Source organism: Leptinotarsa decemlineata, unplaced genomic scaffold (assembly GCF_025532065.1).
Source record: "Leptinotarsa decemlineata unplaced genomic scaffold, Ldec_3_MD MMD2_tig00002159_RagTag_RagTag, whole genome shotgun sequence".
NCBI classification, from domain to species: domain Eukaryota; kingdom Metazoa; phylum Arthropoda; class Insecta; order Coleoptera; family Chrysomelidae; genus Leptinotarsa; species Leptinotarsa decemlineata.
This window is the reverse complement of record NW_027412574.1, coordinates 2,003,759-2,031,384: the sequence shown is the minus strand read 5'-3', so window position 1 is coordinate 2,031,384 and position 27,626 is coordinate 2,003,759. Positions and strand designations below refer to the sequence as shown.

The 27,626-nt window shown below is 32.1% G+C and overlaps 1 protein-coding gene across 9 annotated transcripts in view; it reads left to right on the top strand.

Annotated features, from left to right (window-relative positions):
• scrib (scribble planar cell polarity protein) overlaps nt 1–27,626 on the top strand; it is a 313,705-nt gene that overhangs the window by 284,667 nt on the left and 1,412 nt on the right. For 4 of the 9 annotated variants that reach the window (XM_074177044.1, XM_074177046.1, XM_074177048.1 and 1 more), the window contains 8 exons: nt 2,006–2,207; nt 2,261–2,457; nt 3,642–3,743; nt 3,800–3,940; nt 15,509–15,611; nt 16,235–16,385; nt 20,060–20,339; nt 22,182–22,400. In XM_074177044.1, coding sequence (XP_074033145.1) covers nt 2,006–2,207; nt 2,261–2,457; nt 3,642–3,743; nt 3,800–3,940; nt 15,509–15,611; nt 16,235–16,385; nt 20,060–20,339; nt 22,182–22,400 — 1,395 coding nt within the window. Of the gene's footprint in view, nt 1–2,005; nt 2,208–2,260; nt 2,458–3,641; nt 3,744–3,799; nt 3,941–11,402; nt 12,435–13,990; nt 14,768–15,508; nt 15,612–16,234; nt 16,386–20,059; nt 20,340–22,181; nt 22,459–27,626 lie in introns of those variants that run through there. The other 5 variants (XR_012465828.1, XM_074177043.1, XM_074177047.1 and 2 more) reach the window with 5 other exon arrangements.

Genomic DNA, 27,626 nt, shown 5'->3' with positions numbered 1-27,626 from the left:
GAAACAATTGAAACACACAATTGAAAATCCTCGATGGATCCTCTAGTACTCCAAGGAGTCCATTTCTTGAAAAGTACTGTTTAACCCGTTCAAACCAAGCTCTTATTTTTTCTTCAGTAGCGCCAACGCGCGCTGTAGTCAATGTCAAACATACTCGTTCCCTGAGAATAGAATTTCTTCTAAAAAAACCTTCGTACCAGTGAGGATCTAGAAATACTTCTCTGAATTGATTTGGTCGGTCAAGTTCTGCCACCAGTTTAGACATAGAGTATATTAGTAAATCTTCAGTTACTGGGAAACTAATTTCAGGCATATAGAGGACCCATTGGGGAATTAGGGCTTCTTCATTTTGTGTGAGTCTTGGTATGTTACATGTTTTTGATGCTTTGTAGGCAGACATTTTTCCACCTTTTATTTCGTCCAAAGCTTTTTGAAGGTTTTCTGGAGTGTACTTTTTTGTACTGCTTTTTCATCAGAAAATTCACGGATTTGGGACAAAAGTTGAATATTCTATACATTTTTCTGTAATAAGGGATGATGATCAATCTATCATTTATATGTTAAATATTTTTGTTTCTTTGGAAAACTACTGTTTACAAATGATAATAAATACCTAATATTGAGTAATTGGATCAAATATCATAATTAATACTAAATCAATTTGATGTGTATATTTTTTATTACATTTATCTAAATTATTACAACTTTCGACAGAGATAAACTTATTCAGAAAAATTTTAAACTGTAATTATGTCAAAGTACTCCACCATTGTCACTCTTTACGAAAGAAGCAAACTTTTCAATAGATTCAAGTGTTGTTCCTAATAAACACAAAAAATTAATAATCTCGATTTTCCCTTATCGCGTGATACTCCCGGAATATGGGTCACCAATAACAAATTAATGTACATTATTCCGGGAGGCAGAATAGCAGCGATATCTTACAAACTGCATCATGATAATTATTAATAACTATATATATATATATATATATATATATATATATATATATATATATATATATATATATATATTCAAAATTGAAAAATATTGCTATGGTATGAAAATATATAACTTCAATAATAGAAAAGAAGTTACAAATGAACATTGATTTTAGTGCAATCCCATGTGTATATTGTTTCTTAGATTTTTATAAAAAGGAACAGTTTCATACAGAATTTATACGTATTCAGAAAATGAAAATCATATACCGTAATTATATCTCACCAAACTACGGTTTTCCATCATTTCAAAACAAAAAAAACATTTCAATTATCCTACACGCAATTTGAAATGAATAGTAAAAATAATTCATCTTGATTTTTTTCTATTGCGGTAATGTTCCCTGAATATGGGTTACCGGTAACAATCTGGAGTACATTATTCCGTGAACTACAAAATCAAGGTTATTTTTCGAAAAATGCCTAATAATCGAAAATAGCTATAATATATTCCGTTCATGAAAAGTATTCAATAATATAATTTAATTATATTGAAAATACTCACACACAACTCACTGAAGTCTTATGAAAATCACTTAGCCACCTTACTCGTTAACAGTACGTCTGCTCTATATTGCTGTCCTCTCGACCACTGACTGATTACTATGCCGTTGCCGAGAGCAATATAAGGTTGATATTTTTGGAACAGGGCTCTTTTGCTTCTAAGCTAGATATAGTTGATGTATGGTAATGAAAAGTCACATTATATTCTGTGTATTTGTTATTTTATGGCAAAAATCAAAAACTTTCGTAATAACATACTATCCCGTAATAATGTACTTTTACCTTATTATGTTTTCTGGTTGTTAGAATGTCTGGGGTAATTTTTGATTTTACAAACTTCTGAGATTTGGAAAAGGCAATGACTCTAAAAATGACTCCATATATGGGATAGACAGAACTCAAATTATCAAAAATGATCAATATCAATGATAACGACTCTGACTTAAAACAGAGTCTTTTTTTTCTATTATTTTCAAATAATTTAAAAATGATTCTTTCAGGAGCTCATGATTGAAAAGGGTGATTCAGAGAAATTGGGAATGCACATAAAGGGTGGCCTACAGGGCCAAAGGGGAAACCCGCTAGATAGATCTGACGAAGGAGTATTCATTTCTAAAATCAATTCGGTTGGTGCGGCTCGGAGAGATGGAAGATTAAAAGCTGGAATGAGGCTCTTGGAAGTAAATGGAAAATCACTTCTCGGTATGGCGTGTACTTGTAAATTCATAACATTTTTTAAAACATTCATAATCTAGGAGCTACTCATCAAGAGGCAGTAAACGCTCTGCGATCCTGTGGAAACATTATCCATATGGTAGTGTGCAAGGGCTATGATAGAAGTGACGTGGACAGGGCTGTTCAGGAAGGTCGTTTGGCAAGAGGGGGATCAACAATTAGCAGTAGATCTCAGAGTGTCAGTTCATTAGATGTCAACGAGGAGGATAGTCATCAGGTGTGATTTTTTTTTTATAAACCCTTCAGATATTGATTTGGGTTTCATGAGTTATTTTATTCCGAATGTTATTGAGTACAGATCATTCAAGAAAATGTTCAGTATATTCAAAATTATAAACAAACATTTACTTCGATTTAGAGCACGATTTGTAATAATAGCTCTATGGAAATTTAAATTTATTGCAAAGTGTCAAAGGTCCGAAACAAAGCTTTGATTCAATTTTTATTCAACCAGTTATAATACTAATGAAGGTTTGACTATATTTGTTTCAGTTGCATTTTATAAAATCTATTTTTATACAAGGTCTCTTGGGAAAAAAACCTGCTGTGAAAGATAACAATACTGCATACTATCATATATATATATATATATATATATATATATATATATATATATATATATATATCCATCTATGATGATTAATTTTGAAGTCTATTGGTCTAGAAAGTTGATGTATTTGATGATTTGCATTACGTTTTATACATATTAGATATAATAAATGTGGATAAAATGTTAAATAACTTTGAACTTCAAAATAGATATTCGAAAATGAAATGTATGAATATTCAAATCAATTGATTTTTTTTCTTATTATTTTTTCATAAGAACAGCTTTTCTTTGGCATCTAACAGTAAAATTTCTGTCAAAAAGTCTTCAAAATCATTTTTTTTTATGTACAGCTTCAACTCGCCATTTAGATACAGTTTTAAAGAATGGCGGAGTAAATTACCAACACTACAGTTTTCAATTGATACTTAGAAAAAAAAATAATGTTTTTTTACATACAGGTGATAATTGACAGGTGAATGAGAAGTTCTGAACAGCGTTTTAGTGCAAAGCCAAGCTTTGACTTGAACCTCCAAAAATAATTCATTTTGTTCTCTTCGGCCAGTAAGAAAGAGATTAAAAAATCTGTACAAAAGTTTCATTATTATTATCTGTTCTGTTACTGTCTCAAACATTACATACCAACTGTTGTAGATATCCTTTCAAAGGATAAAAGAATATGTTGATTAAACTTTACTTCACAACAGAGGTTCTGTAAGAACCTCTATCTATATCCTACTATCTAACAATGACAAATAATAATAATTCATTGAATTATCTTTGGAAATTGGAGATGTGGTCAGTCGGTTATGTTGAATTCACAGCAGCACAAACTGAAAACAATTTTTTTTCAGTTGGAAAAAGAGGATTCTGAAAAAAGGTTGCAACCCATTTGCCAATCAGAGGAGGAAGAATTTTCAATCGTTGAAGCGAAACCACCATCACCTGCTGATAAGGTAAGTACTCATATTTATATAGGAGTAATACGTTTAGATATTCATCGTCATTTTAGGTGCTGGATGCCGTTAGAGCAGTAGAAACATTGGCCCAAGGTCCCTCAGAAAATTATTTTCCACCAAAGTCTCCAACTGGTGAACTCAAAACTACCACTATAGTGATGAGCAAACATACCTTAGCTCCTCAACCAAGCACGGTAAGTTTTATAAAATTTACTTGTTGAACTGGAAAGCTTTGTGTGCCTTTGTAATATTCATGTCAGCAAGTTCACTACAAACTTCATCAAGTTTAATACAGAACCATGCGATTTCAAACCGAGAATAGCATATTTTTGAAGCATTTCTCGTATTATGACAAATGAAAGTGAGGCTTCTTTCTGCCTTCCTCAACAAGTTTACTCGTCTTCGAAAAAATTAAAAATATTCTGAAAATATTTGAAAGTTTCTTCAAATATAGAGAGTCGTACTTCGTACTTACATAATTTACACGAATTGTAGGTCAATTTCAATTATAGTTTTAGTACCTGGGTTTTAGAAAATAGAATGAGTTGATCTCACAAAGCTTGTTGATAAATTAGTTAAGAGTAGTAAATGCTTATTATAAGTGCAAATGGGTAACAAAGTGCTGGAACAAAATTTTGTGATTTCGTGGTTTGAGCCAGTTCATAATCCTATTTCAACAGTTTCCCCAACAAAATGGACTAATGTTCTCTTCTTTCATAACGTGTTCAATACATTTTCGACATTTTTCGGAATCGGCATATTTCTAAAACTTCTTAAAGAGTATTTTGACATCTTTTATTTTGAGTGTCGAGATTTTTCTTGCAATAAAATCCTTAACTTGAGCCCAAAAGTTCAATGGGATTAAGTTCGCAATGATAAGGCGGCATATGCAGAATAATAATATTTCGTTTGTGTATCATCTTGTCGACTACATATTCCGTGAAATGAGATTAATTTAAACATACTGACAATAGTTCTTTCTTAACCATACTTTTATCAAATGGTATGTTTTTTTGTTGAATATATTGAATGATATCTCTGCTTTTTTCCATGCGTTATTTGGTATTCTTTCAACTTTTGAGGGATGGTAACTTGCATTATCCATCACAATCACAGAATAAGGTGAAATGAGGTCTAATATTTTTTCAAAGAATTCTTCAAAGATATTTCTGTTCGAACATGTTTTCATGGTAATCGCCGGAATGCTTCGACTCAAAACATTAATCAACCTGCCCTAAACAAAATCATCAACACTTTCAATGTGGGTAATAATCAGTTGCTCTCCTTTTCCAGAAAACTTATTCAATCCGGTAGACCAGCCTTTGAAAATGCTTGATGTAAATTTATAATGTTTTTGTCTTGTCACATTTTTCGAACGGCAAGTTTTGTCCAGATAATAAATCTTTCTATTCTAATTGCAAGTTTGTAGTTTTCATCAACAGGTACAGTTTTTTTTTATGAAGATGGTTTTGCAGATTCTTTATTGATTTAGTGTAATTTTTCTGATTGTGGTGAGTTGAATACCCATATATTTTTATGTAAATTTTTGATGAATATATTGAACAATCATGTAAGAGATACTTTCAAACTTGTTCTTTCAGTAAATATATGAATGATTTGAAATACAGTACTCAAATAAATGAAAATAAATGGTTTTGTAATGAACTCTGTTGGAGTTGAATATATGCACGTATGTCATAGATGAAATTTTTTTGTTTATACAAAAGTCTAATTTTTCAAAAGTATTTGTGACCTTAATATTTCAAATTGCACTGGTGATTTGGTTGGAGAGGTCAGTAATAAAAATCAACTTCTGCCAATGTCGACATTTTGACCCATTATGGATTGTATCTTATTTCACAACCCAATTTTATAAACTGTCTTTGTATATAACAATATGCATGTACTCCCATATTGTGCCCTGAGGATGGATGACCTAATAAATGGTTGAAACGTCGACATTAGTGAAAAATTCATTTTCTGTCGTTTTTCTTTCTTTACTTCTTCCAACCAAAACACATGTTTCGTGTATTCCTTGAGGTAAGTATTTTTATGTAATGTACACTATTTTGTTTATAGCATCAAGTATAATCCCCTCGCCACAACTAATGGCTTAACTATTGAAAAGACATTGTACAAAGTCGGATTGATACTATAAAAAATCTAACATAAAATAATGAATGACTGTCGATATAAGCATGTATGATATCTTAAAAACAATTACATGTATATAATTTGGTTTAAGTAGATTTAGTATAATGCTTTGTTTTATCCTCTGTGGTATTAGTTGTACTGAAATTCTACTGAAATGGTAAATCAAAATTTGTAAGCTAATTGCAATGTCAAGTTTTCATACTCCGCTGTTGTTTTGATCATTTCTTCAATGATTAATGACTTTTGCAATGATTGCAAAATTCATTGAAAGTGGTAAAAATATCTCTTCTTGATTGTCTCATTTGTTTTTTTAAACATGAGATTGAGTATGGGGGACTATTCAAATTCATGTGTGTGGACTATTCAAATTCATGGTGTGCATGGGAATCGCGTAAATGGTAAAAAATTTTAAAAAAATAAACAAGTATTTCATAGTTCAATGAATCAACTGAAAATACTAACCCAGTTCTTCTGAAGATAAGTAGTACAAAAATGAAGTCCAAATTTCAATTTGCTTCATATTAATGTACACAATAATGATGAATGTAATGTATCATGGACCACCCACGATGTCTAAATTTCAAATACAGCATGTATATTTTAGTCTCAGTTTTTCTTGGTTGAGAGCTATAGAGCACAAATATTACAATATTGGTTAATAATAATTCCTCAATTTCATCAGTGTACACACAATGAACACATTTCTACAGCTTCAATATTGTATCCATTCATCACATCATATTAATTTCATTACATATTATATTGTAATGAAAAATTATTATGATTATTCTTTAAAAAATATTTGAAAAAAATTAATGTACAATGAGTATATGAAATAATTTTCACATCAGTTTAAGATATAGCAGATATAGCAATCAGAATTCTTTGAATATATCTTTGAACATTGTCCAATCTGAAATATCATTTTTGTTAGGGTAAACAGATTCAATTCAAGTCTGAATTCAAACATTTTCTGTTAGAATTTTGATGTGTTCCAAATTCTGCCTGCATTTAGCTATTGTAAGAACTCTTGATGCCTCATCAGGGGAAAACCTGGGATGTGTGTTTTCTAAAACCTTTGTGTGAATATATTTCGTTTTTTAAATCCCGAGTTGAGATGAATACGATTTTTGAAATCATTGACAGACAATGATGTTTTTTTTGTTAGAAAATAGTTGAATTTTCTTATTAGGATTGTTTTCAAATATGTGATATGATGTTTTTTTTGTTAGAAAATAGTTGAATTTTCTTATTAGGATTGTTTTCAAATATTGTGATATGATAAATTGGGAATTATAGTTGGCCTTTTTTTATTATTTGAAATATCTATATGGTATTCAGAGAGATGTGCCTCAAATTATACAGTAAAAGCCACACTCAAAAAATTTAGATGATGATCCACGCTTAGTGTTTCTTAAAAAATGAAGGACCCAAAAATCATATTGAAAATACCAACTCGTAAAAACCATTGATCCTATTCATTTTTTCTCAATCATAAAATCTAATTTTGAAACAGAAATTTGTCTTATTTAATTGAGGTAAAAGAATTGTTACAAAAACTTTTGTAAATTTTGGATTAGTACAATCAAATCTCTCATGTGGTCTTATATTGAAATCAAGCTCATAAATCTGCACAAAAAATTAATTCTCTGAATGACTTACATATCATAAATAGCAACATGTAATGAAAGTTTTGCCAATATGGGCATAATAACATTGCCACGTCTATGTATTTCTTGCAAGATTGCTTATATTGTGAATAAAATCGGTTACCTCACATGAAAGAAGGATATTCAGTATCATAACACTCGATGCGAATACAAAAATCAATCAACTTTTTTCAAAATTGTCAATAGAACAATCCACATTAATATATGGGGATAAAATTATATAACAAAATATGGAACTGGAAGAGTATATGAACATTATGTAAAGAATATATAAATAATAAACAATTTAGACATGATTTGAAGAAACTGTAAACTCAAAAAAGCTAATACTCAATACAAGAGTTTCTAAATGAGAAATTTAAAGCGACCAACAAATCAGAATTCTAATTATTGTGTTTCAAGTATAAATACTTTCAAGATTTCTCCAATGTCGGAACTATTTGTATGTTTTTATCTCTATATATTGATTTGAGAACTTGTGACTCTGACGTTTCGCATAATGTATGATGTCTTTAAGTATAACTATCATATTGTATGATATTCAAAATAAAATGAAATATATTATCATTCTATTATAATTCAAATATTTATTTGGATTATAATATATGCAATCTTCTTTTTTTACTCAAAAATTGTTGAAACGCGTTTTTATTTTCCTAAACTGTGAATTGATGGAAATATTCGTGATGAACATAAAGTAAAAACTAATATGAATAATATCTTCCTTTCAGTAAATGATATGAGGAACGAAAAAACAGGTCAATTATAGTCAAGGGGGACACTTTCAAAGGATATTTGTAGTCCTCGTGGTTCAACCCTCACGGAGGGGTAAATGTTACCCTTAGAATCTTATATGGGAAGGGGTATCAAGTGGCACATCATTTTGATTGGCGTTCAATTCTGCTTTCAATAATCCGTTCGATTTTATTTGTTGATAAGCAGTTTTCCAAAAATAGCATTCTAAACTTACACATGTAATTAGAATTTGCCTGTTCTGAAATGCATTATTGTATTGACTCCTTTTAATAAAAATGGTTAGAAGAGTAGGTGGCACCGTTCCAACCCTTGAATGACAGGTATTAAGCGAGGGATTTTTTGTTTGTTGGTTATCGTTTTTACAAAACGAAATTTAATTTGCGAGAAAGACATTTCAAACATAAAATCTACTTACGCTTATCTTATAAACTGTTCAAAATGTTGTCCATTTTGCTCTAAACAGTTAGTCTGTTTAACATTACGAAAAACTTCACTAGGAATTGGCTGGCATGCCTGTAATTCGTCTTTAAAGTTGTTTTCTATAAACAACGGGTTCAAAATGCCCCCAAAGAAAGAAATCTAAGGGTGTTAAATTCTGTGATCTCGGAGGCCATTCAACTGCTCCCCTTTTGCCAACCTATTTATCCGGAAATCTCTCGTTTAACCACTATCGGACGGGAAGAAAATGAGGTGGAGCACAGTCCTGCTAGAAATGTAACAGATGCTCCTGCAAAAGTTCGTAACCTTCTGCATCCATTCGAGTTTCAAGCTCGTGAATTATAAGAGGATCAATAGTCTCTTCAAGCATTTCAAGGTACAGATTTCCAGTCAAGTTTTCTTCCAGAAATAATGGACCAATAATGGCATTTCCAAGAATATCAGCCCAAACCCGTATTTTCAATGCTTTTCTTACAGTCTCGCTCGACATTTAAATTCTGTCTTGACGAATGTAAATGTTTTTTACACTTTTATATACTTATTAAAATAATCACTAAACAGCCCAATAGGTACAATTGTATGCACAATACTACCACATCATTCAAGTTTGCGAACCAATTTTTTTGCCTGAAAACAGAAACTTTTTACAGCAGAAGTAGCAAAAAAGGACGGCCATCTTTACACTTTCTGCGATAAGAATTGAAAATTCATCATTTACTAAACACAACTTTACTATCATCTACGTTTTACCATTATACCACTTTTTGATGCAAATTAACTGGAGCTAATTACTAATAAAGGGTTGGAACTGTACCACCTGATATTCTTATCAGTTCTGGTCAAACCATGCATCTCAGTATAGGCGTACTAATTTTTGTTTGAAGGTGGTTGACAATGTTTCATGGTGCATTTCATTAGTTCAGACTTCCATTGTCTAATATAATATAAATTGATTTGAAATCCCTGAAAGAATTTTTAAAAATATTAAATATTAGCTGAAAAATAACAATTATATTAAGCAAAAGAACTGAAATTACAATGAAATGAAATAAATGCAACGACCAGAAAAACAAAAAATTGAACTATTAACACGGGATGAAACTCAAAAAATTATTAACAAGAAATGAAAATTAAAAAATTCCAAATCAAGGTACTTCACTAATCTTTTCAGCTAATCTTTTTATTTTTTTACAGATTCTTTCAGGGATTTCAAATCAATTTATACCATATTAGACAATGGAAGTCCGAACTAATGAAATAATTACTTCTGTTAGTTTAGAACGCTATTTTTTGGAAAATGCTCATCAAAATGATGTGCCACTTGACCCCCTTCCCATTTGAAATTCTAATGGTTCAATCTGCCCCTATTAGGGGGTTGAACCACGAGGGCAAAAATAGTCCTTGAAAGTGCCCCCCTTGATAAAAAAATTGACATGTTTTTTCGATCTCTCATATTGTGGAAGGAAGATATTAAGGGTAGGAAGTTTTCAAATTGACACCCTGTATAAATTTCATTGAATTTGCACTTCAGAATTTAGAATGAACTAAGTTAGGTTTTCAATGCCATATTAATGAGTCACAAAATACTTTACAGAGGAGACACTCATCCGGCGGCACTTTGATGTTGAGTGGTCAAGTGGCTGTGACCTACAATCTGTGTTGAGGTGTTTAATGACATTTATAGCGGTAAATTCAAATTATTTGGAACTTGTCAGGTAATAATTTGATTGTAGTTGAGTAATTATTACGATGTCATCTCGGCAGGCTGTTAGTTCAACATTTCAACAATTTCAACCAAACTAGCTCATTATTACCGTGTTCCAGTTCACTAACCACTCGAAAAAATTTTTAGGTTGACAGTAATCACCCTGAAATTCTCAAAAAGTCCATGGTTTTTGTTCCTTACTGAGTGTCTCTTTTGTATAAAGTACTATGTGACTGAGTCCCATTTTGTGCTTGCGACATTGAGAGACTCACCATGAACAGAGTTACCTGGCTTTTCTTTCAATGGTACAACTGAGACCACAGATGTCACTACTATATCATATTAGGTACCCCAAGTAATACTCAAATACTGTTTTTTTTATACTTTCATAAAGTGTGTCATAGAATTTATTATTGAAAATATTTTCAATGTGTTTCATCAATCTTCAGTTCTATTTTTTGTATGATACCCAAATATATTGGACATATAAGCATTTTTCCTTGAGAAAATTAATAAACATGGTCCAGTTAGTAATCACATCAATGGTATTATATGCAAGAGATGTTATTTGAATGTTATAGAATATTCATAAAAATGTCAAAATCATTTTTATTTTTTTTATGATAGTTCCAAAATGTTCTTTGTAGATTTTGTTTTCAATTATGGGTAAACTTGATGTATGATTCCAAATGATTTTAATTTGGAAAATACTTTAATCGAGCTTATAATGACAGGAAATGGAGTTTCAGAAGTGGGATTTTGGCATGTAGAAGTCCAAATATGCACCTTCTTCAATAAATCATTTAGTATTACCTGGGTACTCATCAACAATTAATGAAACGAAGTTGTGAGATTTCTCTTAATTTTTAGCATGTATCGCATGAAAAATTAGTATCTGTTTTACTGTTAAATACATTAGATCTCTTTTTACAGATGAATCGGCAAAGGAAACCATAACCTTTGCTGAGAAAGAGTGAAATATTACTTTGATAGAATTACACTGACTTAATGTGTGATTGCTGAAGAGTTGTGGGAAAGAATTAATTGTCCATGAAAATTAAAACTGGTGCTCCTAATTGTTAAGAAAACAAAATTTTAAATTATTATACCTAAGCTGTTATAATATTTGTTTGTGAATGTTGAGTGTATATTGTTGTTTATACATGTTTTGAGAGTTAGGTGATTAAGACATAAACAAATGACTTCAAAGTAACAAAATCCAACTAGTTGACCAACTTCAAAGATCTTAATCAAATTTATCTTTACCTGCAACTTCCACTGCAAGATATCTAGATGAAACCAGGGACCAAAAACAAAAAACTTTCTTAATACAATACCAGACAGCGCTGTTTTGACCTGTCCAAAGGTCACATCATTCAATGTTTTTGGGCTCTGGTTCCATATGTATATTTGGATTCATTCCATTTTTCTTGTCCTCATTTTCAACTTAGTATATTTATCCTAATTGAAGGCGATTGAAATTTCCTAGTAGTCTTCCCGGGTTTTGGATGATCTTGATGAGCATTGCCATGGAGCGTGTAATGTTAGGAGGATAACAGTGTTGAAAAATTCAATAAGAATACTAGAAATATGCATGAAATATCCTAATGTGTTTTGATCAATTATGCTCTGATAAATAACTAGTACATTTTATTTTTAATACTTTTTCGCTGTCAAATGTTATTTGAAGATTCTTCCAAATTTTTACATATAGAAAAATTCATTCTGTTTTTGATCTGTCTAAACTCCTAACTCTCGCGAATAATTTGAAATAATATTTTATGTATTATCTAGATGTTTCTACCATATCGTTAATATACACTAATTTGAATTAAGTGATTGAAAAATAAGGTCTGCCTATAACGTTTCATTTTTTTAAGACGATATTTCAGGTTATCCTTATTTTTGTATATTTTGATTACCTGTAATTATTATACCATGTGTAATGAATTCAAATTAAATTTTTTTTAATACATTAATTTTCACATTTCTTCTCGAATTTGATTTGGAACGTTAACGCTATCAAAATAAATATTATAAAAATTTTGTCTCATTTTTTGAATATTCAGGGATCAATTTTGAATAGTTGGGATGGTAGCCGGTTGGGTTGGCATTAGTGGTTTGTTCGGCTTATTCAAAGTCAGGTGAATCGGTAGTTCGATCCGCGAGGCCAGACGATCAATTTTCACTGCCTATCTTGCTAGGACTCGAACGTTAAAGGTAAGCCCTCGTTAATCCTAAGCTCGCACGAGTTTCTACTTCTGAGGGTTGTCGTTCGTAGGGTGCAGAAGAAATTTAACTTCAATAAATGCATCATTTCATTATTCCGAAAAAAGCATTTTCAATTCACGAAACAGCCGAATGGTCAGTATAGAAGAAGAAAGAAAGCGGACCCAAATAAATATGATAACCAACATCGGCAGTTATTTATTAAAAGCGATTTTAGTTTTTTAGTATTCTTAATTTCTTTTTCAGATACAAACCAAAATAAAGAATTTCTCTCCAACAACTATTTTGCCTGATGGATAATGAATTGTGCACAGAATCATTTTTTCTTATGTTATATACAAATTGAGAAAGACAATGATTTCTACATTTCAATATTATGTTAACAATATTTCTTGTACAAGTACTTGCAAATGGGTCCAACTGAAAATATTGACTACATATCGCAAAATTAGATGCAAATATACATTTAATACTATTTAATTTAAATTTTTTGCACGATATATTCACAGATTAAGTAGTACTAGTAATCTAAACATACAATTTTAAAATACATTATTATTGTGATGTATATAATATGTACCTATTTAATATACATAACCTCAGAAGGAAGGCAGTCTACAAAACAACCATTTAACAGTAAAAACTGATGTCCAAACTATAAACCTTAATTGAAAATCAAACCCATATTTCAATTCCATTTAATGGCATGATAAATAATCTTCACTTGAAATGTTGAAATATATATGAAGTATGAACTCTTTATATTATCTGTTTCAGCAGTTATCACATTAAAAGAATGATCATTTTGATTTATATTAATTTCAGTATATAAAAACAATTCAGACTTGGGAAAGCAGGAATGCATTTGAATTCAGTTTATGTTTTACCTCATTTAAGGTTTATCTGTTTGATTGAATAGTATAATGAATCACTGTCTCAATTAATTTTATAAGATGATTATTCCTTTGACTAGTTATACATAAAATGTAACTTGTTTCACATTTTGTACAATGTTCCATAAGTGCAGCCACCAGTTGTAACCAATCGAGATTTATATTTGATGTTATGAACTCCTAAAACTAATCAATTGATTCACTTTACTTCAAAATATCGTATGAAAATCTGAGTATTATAATAAGCTTTATGTGATATTCATTGGTAAATATATTTTGTTATAAAGGTGGCGTTACATCATTTGCCAAATGAACTGTCTTGTCTATGCATTTGCTAGAAGCTTTGGTGGTGGTTATTGGAATGTTTCAAATTTTCTAAAACATCATAATTTATAACAGGAAACTTTAGTGCATGCCGCAACACTACCAAAAACTGAAAAACCTAACTTCGAAGTGGATTCAGGAACTTTACAACATAGAATCGAAACCCAAGACACGAATGTGTTACATGACTCTCATATTAACAAAACTCCAGTGTCCATTCCTATTGATTCTCACGAGGAACATTCACAGAATAGTGATGAAAATATCTGGCATCATATCATTCCACCACCTCTAGTGTATTCAGAAACACTGGCAAAATCAGCTGTTACAAATACGTTCGAAATACAAAATTCTAATCTCACTACTGTCACCAATATAACATCCAACTATTACGATGATCATAACATTCCCACAAATTTAGCAGTATCAATTCAATCACCTGCTACAGCAAATAATGTTCTGATGAACAGATATTCTGTAACGTCTGTCCCCCAGTCACAAGTTGAAATCCACGTTTATAATAATTCATCCCAGAGTAAATCTCGTGAAAACCTTTTTAGTAGTAACAACTTTTCCACTCTAGTAGTTCCTCCTCCAATGTCAAACAACTCATCAACATCCTTTAATTCAGTTCTTCTAGAGGACTCGGATATTTTAGGTGTACCACCCCTCCTCCATTGGCATTCGAGGATAATCCTGTAGAAAATGTTCCTTCACTTCCTCCTCCACCGTTACCAAAAACTCCGCCTCCCCATTTGGAAGAGATAGTGGATGAAATCGAACCCACATTTCTACAGTCCTCACAAATTGATAGCTTGCATGGAATTCCAGTCATTGGCATGTCGAGGGAGGGGAAGGAGTTATTCCGTTCTTCAAATTTGCTAGATATTCCGAATAAGAATAGTTCGCTCATGACACCCTCTTATATAGTCCCAGGAATGACAAAAGCAAGAGAAACTTCAGACAATTCTTCTTTCTCTCAAACATTTCCTGTATATTCTACTAGCCATGCTAGCCATGTTTCAGAAAATCCACCTTTCTCCCCTACTCGACTTGAGATCAGGCGTCCACAATTACCTCCACCCCCTGTTCCTGATAAGAATCAAATTAAGAAAATTCCTCCTCCAGTTCCTGCTAAAACTTCAAAACTTAGATCTTTTCGTAGTGAGGAAAAATTGTTAGATCATGATCATTTCGGTGATCTCAAAAGATTTAGTATTGCCTCACCACCTCCTAGACCTATTTCTCTAATATTTTCTAATAAGCAACAGCTTGGATTCAGTAGTGGAAACTTGGGAAAGTGTGGTACTTTGGAAAAGGTAATTCTTACTGGTATTTTTTTATTGCAATATTGGAATTAATGAAATGAAAAATTATACTGAAATGGATAGAATCAAATATATATCTAATATTGATGAAATTATAGTTCATTACTATTATTTCACTTGAGTATTTGACTTCTGTCTATTTTATTGGTATTAATACTATATATAATTTAGGATAGATTGTAGACATAGATTTTATTTGGTATTTATCTCCAATATTTCCTAAAATTAACATTATTTAGTGAAACATCATTATTTTTTCCAACAGCCTCCTCAATCGCCTAAAAATAATTTGCAAAAACAGTCGGTGAGTGACCGAAAGAAATTTTTTGAAACTGCAATGGAAGAGAGTCAGAAATCTACTAAACCAGGTAATTACTTTTTCAATTCTTATTATTCGTGAGGATTCATGAACAAAACACCCAGAAGTGAGTAAAAATTTTAATTATCAGGGAGGGGGATGAAGAGACAACACCCATTAAAAGTACAATTTCTTTGATAGAGAGTTGTATGTTTTTTGGGTTGTAGATCATCTTTATGTCTGGTATCGCAATTATGTTATGCTCTACTTTCATTAAAGTGTGTTCTGACAAAACAGACTACAAGCATACTAATGACTACCAATAAACCAGGAACATCTGTCTGCGGTTTAGATTTTTGAGTATTTTCTAAATCAAATTCATTTAAAAAAACATATCTGGTATTACACCCTGAACACAGATGTCATGTAGATGAAAGTTTCCTCCGTGAAGACATTGGTTAATACCTCCAGCCAGGGGTCATCTAAACGGCATCTGTTGATGCTTTTTTCATCGAAAAGGGCCATAATTTTTTATTAATACTCAATAATGGAAATATTTAATGTGTCTGTTCATGAGTGGTAAATATTTTGTGGGATAAATAAATGTCTCGATATTATAAAAGCAATTGAAATTTGTGATCTTTTTATTTGAAAATTTGGAGCATTGCAGTTTCCATATTTTTATGATTTCAGAAAAAGTATTCAGCTATTTAAGTGCCGACGAACTAGAAAAGTTGAAAGCAGAAGAAGAGAAAAAAATAGCTACATTATCATCTTCGGAAATAAACTACTCTCATGAATCGGATCATTCAGATGGAGAGTCTGTTTTATCACATCGTTCAAGGTAAAAATTATATTTATTTCATTCTAGTATGGAAAGGTTCAAATATTAAAGAGCACCTCATTCAAGTAACCTGTTCCAACAACTTCTCTAAACGAACTTAATAATGTGAAATGATTCACATTAAAAATAATGTAGTTTTCAGAAAAAGGAAACAAAAGAAAACCTATCAAACTCTGCTGAATTCTAATGCTTCTGAACAAATGCAAAAGCATATATGAGGCGTGACATTGCAAAACTCGCTATATCAAAACAGATACAGTATGGAAAAAATCATTACACTTCTGTTCCTGGTTGACCCAGAAACAGTTTTTAGGAATTCTCAAAATTGTTCACAAATTAATGTAGCATATTTTGCAATGCAACATCTCATATGTAATAGAGGTGAAATTTCAAAGATTTTGATAAAAATTATTTCAACTTTCGAAAGTAAACTTATCAATAATTATGATGTAATTGAAGGCTTCAAAACATAGTTTCAAAAATATAAAATATTATGCACAAATCGAGTATTTGGCAAATATTCTCTCAATAACACCCCTGAAAACATTATATTTGGCCCTTGTAGAATCCCATTTGTCATATGGAATGATTGATTGTAGTGCTTCTCATTCTTACCTTTCTAATATCCAAAAAATCAGAATAACATGACAAAAATAACTTATGAAAAACCGAGAACTTACTCAATTGATAACCTTTATGATGAGACAAAACTCTTTGACATTTGCCAACCCTACTCAAAATTAATTTTGTTCAAATAGTTCAAAAATAAAGCAGGATTAGTTCCTACAGTACATGCCATCAGACAAGATACAAAAGTAAGTGCTAGTAGCACGAACAGAAAAAGTGATAGGACAAAGATGTTATACCTAACTAGAATCCAAGTTTTTTAAGGTTCTACTTGATTTCTTGAAAATTTTAAATATTTTTGTCAAACATAAAATATATGGAAAAAGAAACCTATTTGAATACTTCAATACCAGATATCCTATTTTTACTGCAGAAAAATTGTTGAATTTTTAAATGTTTTAAAAAGAAAAATTCCACCTCATCGTTTTTTCAGTTTTTATCTGTTTTCATCATTTTCTAATCTTCTTTGTTTTGATTATTTTATATTTGAAATAATTGCAGTTTCCCAATATATTCACTTTCCTTTAATTTGTTTTAATGCTTTTATTATATTTGATAGCTGTATAATTTTCCGTATTTTAGTTTTAAATCTATTTCAAATTTTATCTACATTCTCTAGCAAATATTACTGTCTTTAATTATTGAAAAAAATTCCTAAGCACAAGTTCGCTTCACTGGGAGGTTTATTGCCACGATATGCTATTTGAAATTTTAAATTGTACCAATAACTAATACATAACCTTCAAATATATAAACATATATAAAATGCATCAATAAAAATATAAGTAGAAGAACAAGGAACAGTACAGATAAATAATAAAAATAGTTGAAGGTGTATACAGAAAATTTACAAAATTGAATAAAAATATAAAAGTGAAATTTGGCCAGATTATAAGTTGTTCAATGAAAATTATCATTATAAAACTCATCCAGACTATAATTAGGTTTTTCATAAAATGAAAATTGAATAGCCTTCTTGGAATCATTGTAATTGATTGTGTTCTTTATATTATTAGGTCAATGATTGAACATTTTGCATCCATTATAAATAAATTAATCCTTCACAAAAGCAGAATTTGGTATGAGTAATTTGATTGTATTTTTTCTGCAGCTAGAATATTGTGTATAGTGTCTTTACCTTTGCCGAGCTACTCACAAATGCAGTCTATAAGGGCAGGAAAACTGGGATAAGCGTCAAGCTGTGTTCCAAATATTTTCGATGATAGAAATTTCCATCAAAGTTTTTTTTTTTAATTCTTTTCATTGTCTCTGATTTCATAACTAGTCTTCTCTAATATAACAATTTTTTATATAGTGTCTGTCTTATTGTAAATGATCTTGAAATATGATTTTTTATCATCTTTTGGAGCTTACAGCTAATTCATTCCAAGTTTTTAAAACCAACTCATTCTGAATTTTAACAAAATTTAAACAGTATGAAAAATATTTGTTCATTTTTTTCGTCAAAAACTTTCCTCTTATCATAAATGTATGGAGTCATCAAGAAGACAGTCGCACCTTATGGTATGAGTCAGTCTCCATCAACACGAGTACTTGACAAAAATCACTGCGTAAACACCAGCGAGACATAAGTAGAACCACCTGTTGGTGTGATATTCAAGTGTGCTTGCCAAGTTTTTATGTCGACGTTGGTGGTTTGACCAATTTTTAAAACCGACAACTGCTTTAACAGAAATTGAGAAATCTATCTCGGAATACCACTGGAAAACAAATCCGCATGTTTTTAGAAATTATAGGCAGATTTTATATCATTTCTAGAAACATGTGAATTTGTTTTCTGATGTCATTACGGTAGAGTTTTCCAAATTTCTGCTAATTCAGTCATCGATGTTGAAGATTGGTCAAACCACCAATCACTTACAAGTAAACTTGGATGTCTATTCTCAACAAGAATAATATTAAGTAAAAAGTGGTGATAGTGACTTTCCTTATGAATATGTCATATGTGAGGTCGACAGAAAACTCAAACCACGAATATCAAAGATGAATGGGGGTCCTAACGACAATTTGTTGGGAAACCAAGCTTCAACTTTGACTGCTGATTATAGTTTGCTTTTGGATTTCTGGGGCTTCCATTTCAAGGGCAACTAGATTATACCACCTGTTGAACTCTGGTATCTTTATTATATAGATTTTTTTTCATTGTGAAAGTTGCAGAGAGAGACAGAAAACCTAATTTGTTGGTCAAAATCAGAAATTGGCTTTGCATTGGATCGTCATTGGCGAGTTTTTGCAAACTCAATATATGGTTTCTTTGTAAGTAGATTCGTCATCGCTACAACTAACTCGGGGTTATTTGTTATATTCAAGACGGAATGATTTTCAATGTTTCATCCATGACTATGGTACTGACAAGATTTATGGCAGTTCGAACCAGCGATTCAAATCCAATGTGAATCGCTACTTTCGCACAGACACCGCTCTGAGAGCTCCTTAAGGATGTTCCTGTAGTGCTTGTGTTTTGTCCTTAAAAAAATCATCTAGTATTAGATTATGGATGCAATGCTTCTGGGTTCTAATGTCATCTAGAATAATTGCATTAACTTGAAACAAAAAAATATCAGTTGGTGGTAATAGAAGTATTTATGATGATATGGAAAGAAATGTTGATGTTCTACTCACACAATGGAAGTTGAAAATAATCAAGAAATTTATTCGTTTCTGACTAGTATGCTTTTATTCTTCTATTTATTTCAAAATGATGACATTTTTCCTAAAGCATTCTGTAATGCTTGTTGTATGTGTGTTTATGAAAGAGATTTGCTTATTTCATAAAATGAACTTCAAATAAAATAAGACCACATGAATTTTATATGAGTAATTCGTGTGATTATTGGTATTACATCTCCAGTGAAAAAATTGCATAATCTTTAAATGTTTTCAATATTGAAGTATTCTTAATAAACATTACAATTTCTACCACATTAAAGTTGCTTCGTTGTTCGTCAGAATACAAAAGTATAATAAATATCTGTCATCGACCTTCAAATTAACTTAAAGAATACATTGATTACTTATCTGCTCAGACCTTCTAGTACTATTGGAATAGTACGCACAGCGAAGGCTGAAAAACGACTCAAAGAAATGATGCGAGAAGAGGGACTACAAACTGATGACGATGACAACCCTTTGTCTCCTGCTGAAGAGAGGGCCCTACGTGCTGAGAAGAGAGCTGCTTGGCGTGCCGCAAGATTGAAATCTCTGGAGCAAGATGCCATTCAAGCTCAAATGGTTATAAAGAGTATGACGGATATCGTTGGAGAAGGTGCACATCAGACAATAAATGAAGTATCCCAAAAGGAAGAGGTATTTATTGATTGCAATGATTTTTTTCTGTTCTTTGATGAATTAAATACCGTTTGACAACATATTATTTGATGATATTTTACATAGCATAATACATTTTTCGGTTTTTCCACAATCATAAATAAGTTCCATCTTTGGGTTAGTCAAAATTATGTCTATTTGATTTTTTAAGTCGTTTTTCTATTAATTTCAACATTTTCGTTTGATCATGGATGTAGGATTATGTGCATGACTAGATTTCGTTTTTTATGGATGAAATGTACTAACGACTGGAATGATTTAATTTGAATCATTGTTTTAATGTCTCTAATTATTTTGAACATTACATTTATTGTAACTAACCTTTTGTTCTTCAAACTAACAGGTGTTGCCAATTCAAATTAATAAATTAACAGTTCCTTCCCGTATAAGTGATCATTCAGCAAATATCAAAATTTTAACTTTAGGGAATTATTTTGCTTTTGAGCTAAGATTTGTTCCATTGATTTCTTTGTATTAAATTTTTATGGAAATCAGCGGTAAAATTATTTACTTCATCAACAATCAAGTAATTCACTATACGAAGGCATAATTGATGAAGCATTCATATCTGGAAACTATGTGTATTTCTTGAAGTAATCTATATCCTTAAAAACAAAAGGTCGAGAAATAAAAATAGTAGTTATAGAAAAATCAGTTTATATAGTAAAGGGTCTTTCAACAGGGATTTCCGAACTTTGACAATTGATAACGGCCATCTCGTTGAAGCTACATCTGTCAAATTAGTTGTCATTTATTCAGTCTGTTTCGCCATATCGCCATGGACGGATATATCATTCAACAACATGCTCAAATAATAAAATGGTTCCATCAAAATGGGTGTTCTGTAACATATCGCGCGCTTCGCCATATTACGGTCGCCATAATCGTCCTACCGAGAGGACTATTTGCAATGTAGTGGATAAATTGGAGCTCACTGGGACGATATCAATCCACATGAGATTCAAGAGCGTCCAATGCACCCCAAAAACAGGACGGCAACAAGTGCCACACGTGCACGTACCACATTGGATATTCTGCGATTTGAGGGCACGGTCATCTTACGTAAAGGTGATGTGGACTGGCCACCAAGATCGTGTGATTTGACCCTCTTAGACTTTTTCTTGTAGGGTTTTCTCAAGTCGCAGGTGCATGCGAATAAGCCACAAACCACAGCGGCCCTCAAAGCCAACATAACCCTTGTCATCGGTCAAATTCAGCCTGTTTATAAGCCAGTTATGGAAAATTGGACGTTTCGGACGCGCTCCACCCAGAGAAGCCGTAGCGGATATTTGAACGATATTATATTCTACACATAATGGCATCAATAGGTCTTTCGATGATATCTCACACACTTTGTTTTATTTAAATTCAAAGATAGGAAGCGCTTAATATTTTTATGAGTACTGGTTTCCAACATGGTTTCCACTAAATCAAGTCTACCAATTCCACTATTGCATGATTGTGTTCGCAAGTATATAATTCCCTGTACTTGAAGAAATTCTATCTTCCTTTTTTCAAACTGTATTGAAAGTTTGATTCTGTTGAGTTTTTTGTTTAAAAAAAATAAACGTGCCCTCCAAAAAATAACGTCACTATAAAATTCGCAACTACATCTGCATCTATAACTATAAAGGGCCCTAATTAAAATCCTTTAAATGAAATAAAAGAACAATTTCAGAAGAGATCTAGCCTAGTAATCAGTCAACTAATGTTATATGTTAGGTCTGTTCAAAATTTTCCAAAGTAAAGTCAATCATTACAAAATTGGCAACACCCTTTTTTAACTAACATCAAACTCACTGGACTCGTCCACTTGTCCAGGCCACTACTAACCCTGTTGCATGCCCTGTTCAGCTACGCCCCTCGAGTGCAGACTTCCCCAAGCTGGCAGTCAGAACAACTCCGGGCAACACGATTGTTCGAGAAAGTGAAAAGGTGCTGGGGGAAACTATAACTCGCCGAACTGAAGAATATGTCGATGAAGCGGGAGAAAAACGAGTGCGAACAGTGGAGTACGTAGAGAAGCTGATAGAGAGAGAGGTATAAGAACTAGAAGGCTTGTTCAAATCAGCATGATACTCTCTTTTATGCACACATGGTTAGTTTTTTAACACTTGTTTTCTCTCATATAGTTTGGTAGTTTGATGGTCAAGAAAAGGGAGAGCAGGATCATTTTTCGGAGATATGCCTTCAAATTGTCTAATTTTCTAAATCAATAGTTTTATTTTTCAAATACATTTCTGAAAACCTCTATTCGGAGGAAGAACACCAGGCAAAAATTTACTATTACTCTAATATCAGAAATTATTTTGTTTTAATGATTCAAATCGCCTAGTTGTTCAGAACCCACTTTTAAACTTACTAAAGTTACTAAACTTGCTACAGTTCACTCAAGCTAGAATTTTATCATTCCTCAAGCAGAAAGGTTTTTTAAACTTTTTATAGTAAAAATCTTACAAGCTGTATCAGTCCCAGTCAGTTATACTTGACGAAAATATGCACTTTGATAGCTTTATTCCGAATACTACTGCTCTACACTGAATAACAGAAAAAATTAAATATTTTTCAGTTTTGGATGAAAATAAAAAATGTGCAAAGGAAGGAAAGTACAATAAATAAAAGCCTCCGATACCTGTGAAGTTTTGTGGGCTGAACGATAGCCTGGAAAGTAGTTTGGTTTCTGATGATTAGGATTTTTGCAAATATCCAAAATAATTTCATTTCCCATAATAAAGTTATATTTTGGTTCTGAAGTAAAGTGCTTGTTTTTTCATCAAAATGATTCAATTTTATTATCTTCATTTTTGTTTCATTGTTTTTTTCGAAAATTGGCACTGTTCTACCTGTGGTTGGGGTTGCATTGTCGAATGCCTTGCATTTTGTTTTTAACCTATCATTTCATTTGGCGAAAAAACTGTTATTTACATTGTGGCTTTTGTTATGGTAAATAGCTTTCACTGTTTTTCAGGAATTTATCAACTAGTTGACAAATTGATACTTCTAGTGATCATTTGTTTATTTTGAAATCTATTTCCATTTTTAATTTTGCTCTCAGTGGATAGAACCAGATATTCATAAACTGAATAATGTATCATAAACTTGTAACATTTGAGAAATTACCATTTCCGGATGTGCAAGTTCAAAGATGTGGCAATCATCAAAGTGTTCTCTTCAAGTGACAGGCTCATTGACACTGTCGACTATCACTTCAAGAGAACATTGACTGCTTCCACCAGCTTCAAGCAGTTGGTACCGCTTTATAGAAAACAACTTTTGCATTTCTAGAAACACAAAAATAATCCGAAATAGTTTTAGATCTGATGAATATCCTAAGATATATTACGTTATACTGTTAGTATGTATATGAAACATTGCTGAAATAATTATTTTTACATGATTTCTGTTCTATATATTAGAATTCCTCTTAATGCAACTTTGTTATTTTTCCTAAATTGGGTTTGATAGTCCGACCATTTACATCGATAGGCATGCTTTGGCCACTTTCCCTACTATGCGTTTTTTGCTGCTGATGAGGAGACATCTTACTTATCTATATCTTGCAAGTCTCCAAAAAACACTGCAACCCTATGAGCTCATTGTGTTTTACGTCCCATTTTTTCCAATGATACCCATTTCAACAAATCTTGTTCTTTTTATTAGTTTGTACCGGTCCTTTTTGGATGTGTTCACATGTCCAGTGAGTAGCCCTGTAATAATTTAAAATTTTTCCCTGATCTGTTGAAGCTTTCCTTCAGTTCAGTTACAAGATAGTCTCTTTATAAAGGAGTTTCAGGGTGTGTTCCCAGATAGGTTTTCTCAATACTGCATATTCCTTATTGGCCCAATTCCTGGTCTGTTCCCAACAGATACTTTGGTACCCTACAGATAGTTCACAGCCAGTCCACAGCGATTCAGGACCAACTGTAGCGAGTTAGAAATTTATTGGGTGGGTGATTTGTGTGCCTCATTATGAATAATTCTGCCGTTTGAATCAAGTCTGTTTGATTTTGAGGATGGATAGTAAGAAATGTTTCATTCTCTCTATGAGCAAACAAAATCCATAACAAGTATCGTTTTATTTCGATAATACAAACCATTTCTCTACTGCTCATATCCTACAATGGATTCAACATCAGTGTGTTATTATTTCAAGATGAAGATGGTAATAATGCACTCATAATACTGTGTTATGCCAATGGATCTATGCCGACATAATACTGAATATGCCAACAGCAGCAACTCATAGTAAGTTGGTTTAAATAATCTCAGGAAGATATTAAAGGGACCATCACGGTAGACCAAGATTATTCTGTTGGCCTACTGAAACCTCTAGTTTAGATTCGAGCATTGTTCCCAAACACCAGAACTGCATCACTCTTCTCGACACGCGTTTCACCTACCAAATTAGTGTCTTTAGGAGATGAGGTAGACTATTTCGTAACTTTAAAACTGGCCTATATTCATATCGTAACATGGTACACTTTCATTTTCAGATTTCGGTTAGAACTTCCCGGAATATTTTCTCGTGAAAGTTCCCGCTATTTTCCACAATGTATCACTACTAAAGTGTCATAATACCGGGTGTCAACGAATCTATTAGACAAGTCATAACTTCTAGACTATTAGGTGTATCAAAACGAGATTTGGTACAGATAAATTAGTAACGTTAGATTCGTCAAAAAATCCTTTTTTCGGAAATTGCTTGTCAAAAAATGGTCGCCATTTGAAAAATAATAGTTAGACACGAAAATGTTATTTTGTAAACTTGTCTCATTCATATTCAACACACTAGTCACTAAAACTCCGCTATTGCAATTTTCTGATATCACCTGAGGTCCATAGATTAGTTTACGTCCGATCATGGCCACCTAGATGCAATTTTAAAAGTGACTCTGAAAAAATCAAGTAGGCTGAAAAACTTCCGGAAATGTCAGTTTCTGATCCAGAATTGTCTCAGAAATCCAAAAATGTTACAATATACAGGGTGTTCCATTTAAAAATTCAGAACCGGAGCCATTTCCGCTGAAACCGGAAGTGACCGGAAAGTGAAAAATATGTGAAAACATTCCTCTCCACATACCATTCAACTATACCAAATCTCATTTCAATTCTCCTAATAGTCTAGAAATTATGACTTGTCTAATAGATTCGTTGACACCCGGTATAGTGCCAACACATGACACTAGATTTTTGTCTGCTTTAGAAGTCTGGGGAAAAAGCAAAGTGTGGCATGAGAACTACAAACAAAGGTCCCATAGAGTCCATTGTTTGCCTTAATATGAATCGCTCTGTTGAAATAAGCGTGAAATTTCATGAATGAATTTTCCGCGAATTTCTACCTAAAATCACTGATGTGTGTCTGAAAGTGAAAGAGCGTCGACTCTGTTAGAAATAAATAGAGGTCAATCTTAGAGTTGGGAATAAGTCTACTTCATGAAGAAGAGGCCAACTTTTTACTGTCATGCTTGAGGCAGATTACTTACAGACTCTAACTAGTCCCATTCTCTCAGGCAGACACTCCAAACTCTATTGTAGGGAGAAGAATAACGCTGGAATGAATGATTTGGGATACGAATTCCTATGATTGTGCATAACTTCTTTGGTTTTCAGCTCGGAATGGCTACTTGTCAGTCCTCTTCACTACTCTAAGAGAGTAGACTAAGTCTGAAATGGCAAACATATTTGTATCGAAAACTACGATATTTTTATGACTGTTTCAGTGACCAGATCTATAGAAGTTTCTGGTGATATTTGAAGTGGATGGAATTCTCTACTAAGATCACTTCTTGCAAGTGATTTTTCTTCCAAGTAATTAAGCCTTCTATCATCCTGATCCAGGTGTGTGAGAGACATACACCTGGATCAGGATCAGGACACCGTACATTCTCTAGAAATCTCTACATTGTCCTCTCCTAAGATCTATTGTTATATGTTTGTCTCCCGAATTTACATGCATAAACGTTTCCTACATCCTTAAATCTGCTGAAAATCATTTTCTCAAGAGATATGAAGTTAAGGATTATTCACATAAAACAAATGGAAGCAACGAATGATGGCAATGATGCAGAAAAAAGGCCACTGAGGAAATCACTTGGAAACACTCTCCTTATAAGCTAACTGTCCTATTTGGGCTCTACTACTGCCAAATGTTATAGGAAAGTATGCCCTTCAGGATGGAATCATTGGTCCAAGACATCTCAAAATATCTGTGCAATGGAGCCGAGCTTCTTCCTAGCTACTTATCAGATTTCTTCAAATTTACTGTACCAATAAGTGCACAAAATAATCTGAAATGTACATGCACAAGTACATGGAAGTGCAAATGATAATTTCGTAACCTTAAAAATATTGATTTTACCATAAGATCAGAATTATAGTAGAAAAATGTAAAGTCATAATATCGTGTATATTTAATTTCACTACAATTCATAAAGAAGGTACTTTTTTGACACCAACTGTTAATAGGATCGCCTATTTACAAACTCCTAAAATGGATATGAAATGTTGAAATACTATTTTCAAAAACTGAATAGTATGCAATGGATGTGTTTATATTGAAAATAAAAAATTCCAGACGAATCTTTTTGCCATATTTTTCCTATTCACCAATATTCCGGTAAACCTCACAATTGAAATTATAAAAGAAAGGTGAAGTTATACATCTGATCTCAAAGAATTGCCTTTTTTATTCAATATTCAGTCGCCCAACATAAAATTGGTTCTAAACTTGAAAAAATGTATAACTGAAACCTCTGGTGCCGAATGAATCCAATACAAATACTCTTCCACACAGGAGAACTAAAACACTTTTCTTGACAAACAATTCACCAACTAAGTTAATATCAACATGAGATGAACTGTACTAAATACTACATAGAACAGTTCACTATTTACTACCTATAAGCTTATCCTTCCCATACTTTTTGTATATATCAAGTATGTCATTTTCTCAAAATTGCTTCTCTGAAATAATACACCCTATTAAACTATTGGTGATCACTTACACAATTGTATATTGTAATATTTTCTTCTACTTGGCTCTAATCTTCACGAGTATCCTCATACTTAGGTATTAATAAAAAGTTCTGGTGGGATTTGTAATGATACATGGAGTTTTTAAACAGTAGAGTGAAGTAACCAGGTTACTATTTGGAACAGTCACCTAGAGCCATTGTGGTTTAATGTATCAAACAGGAATTAACTCGCCACATTTGCAATAAAAAGCTGCTTACAATTACATAGTTAAACAGTTTTAATTGTTACCCC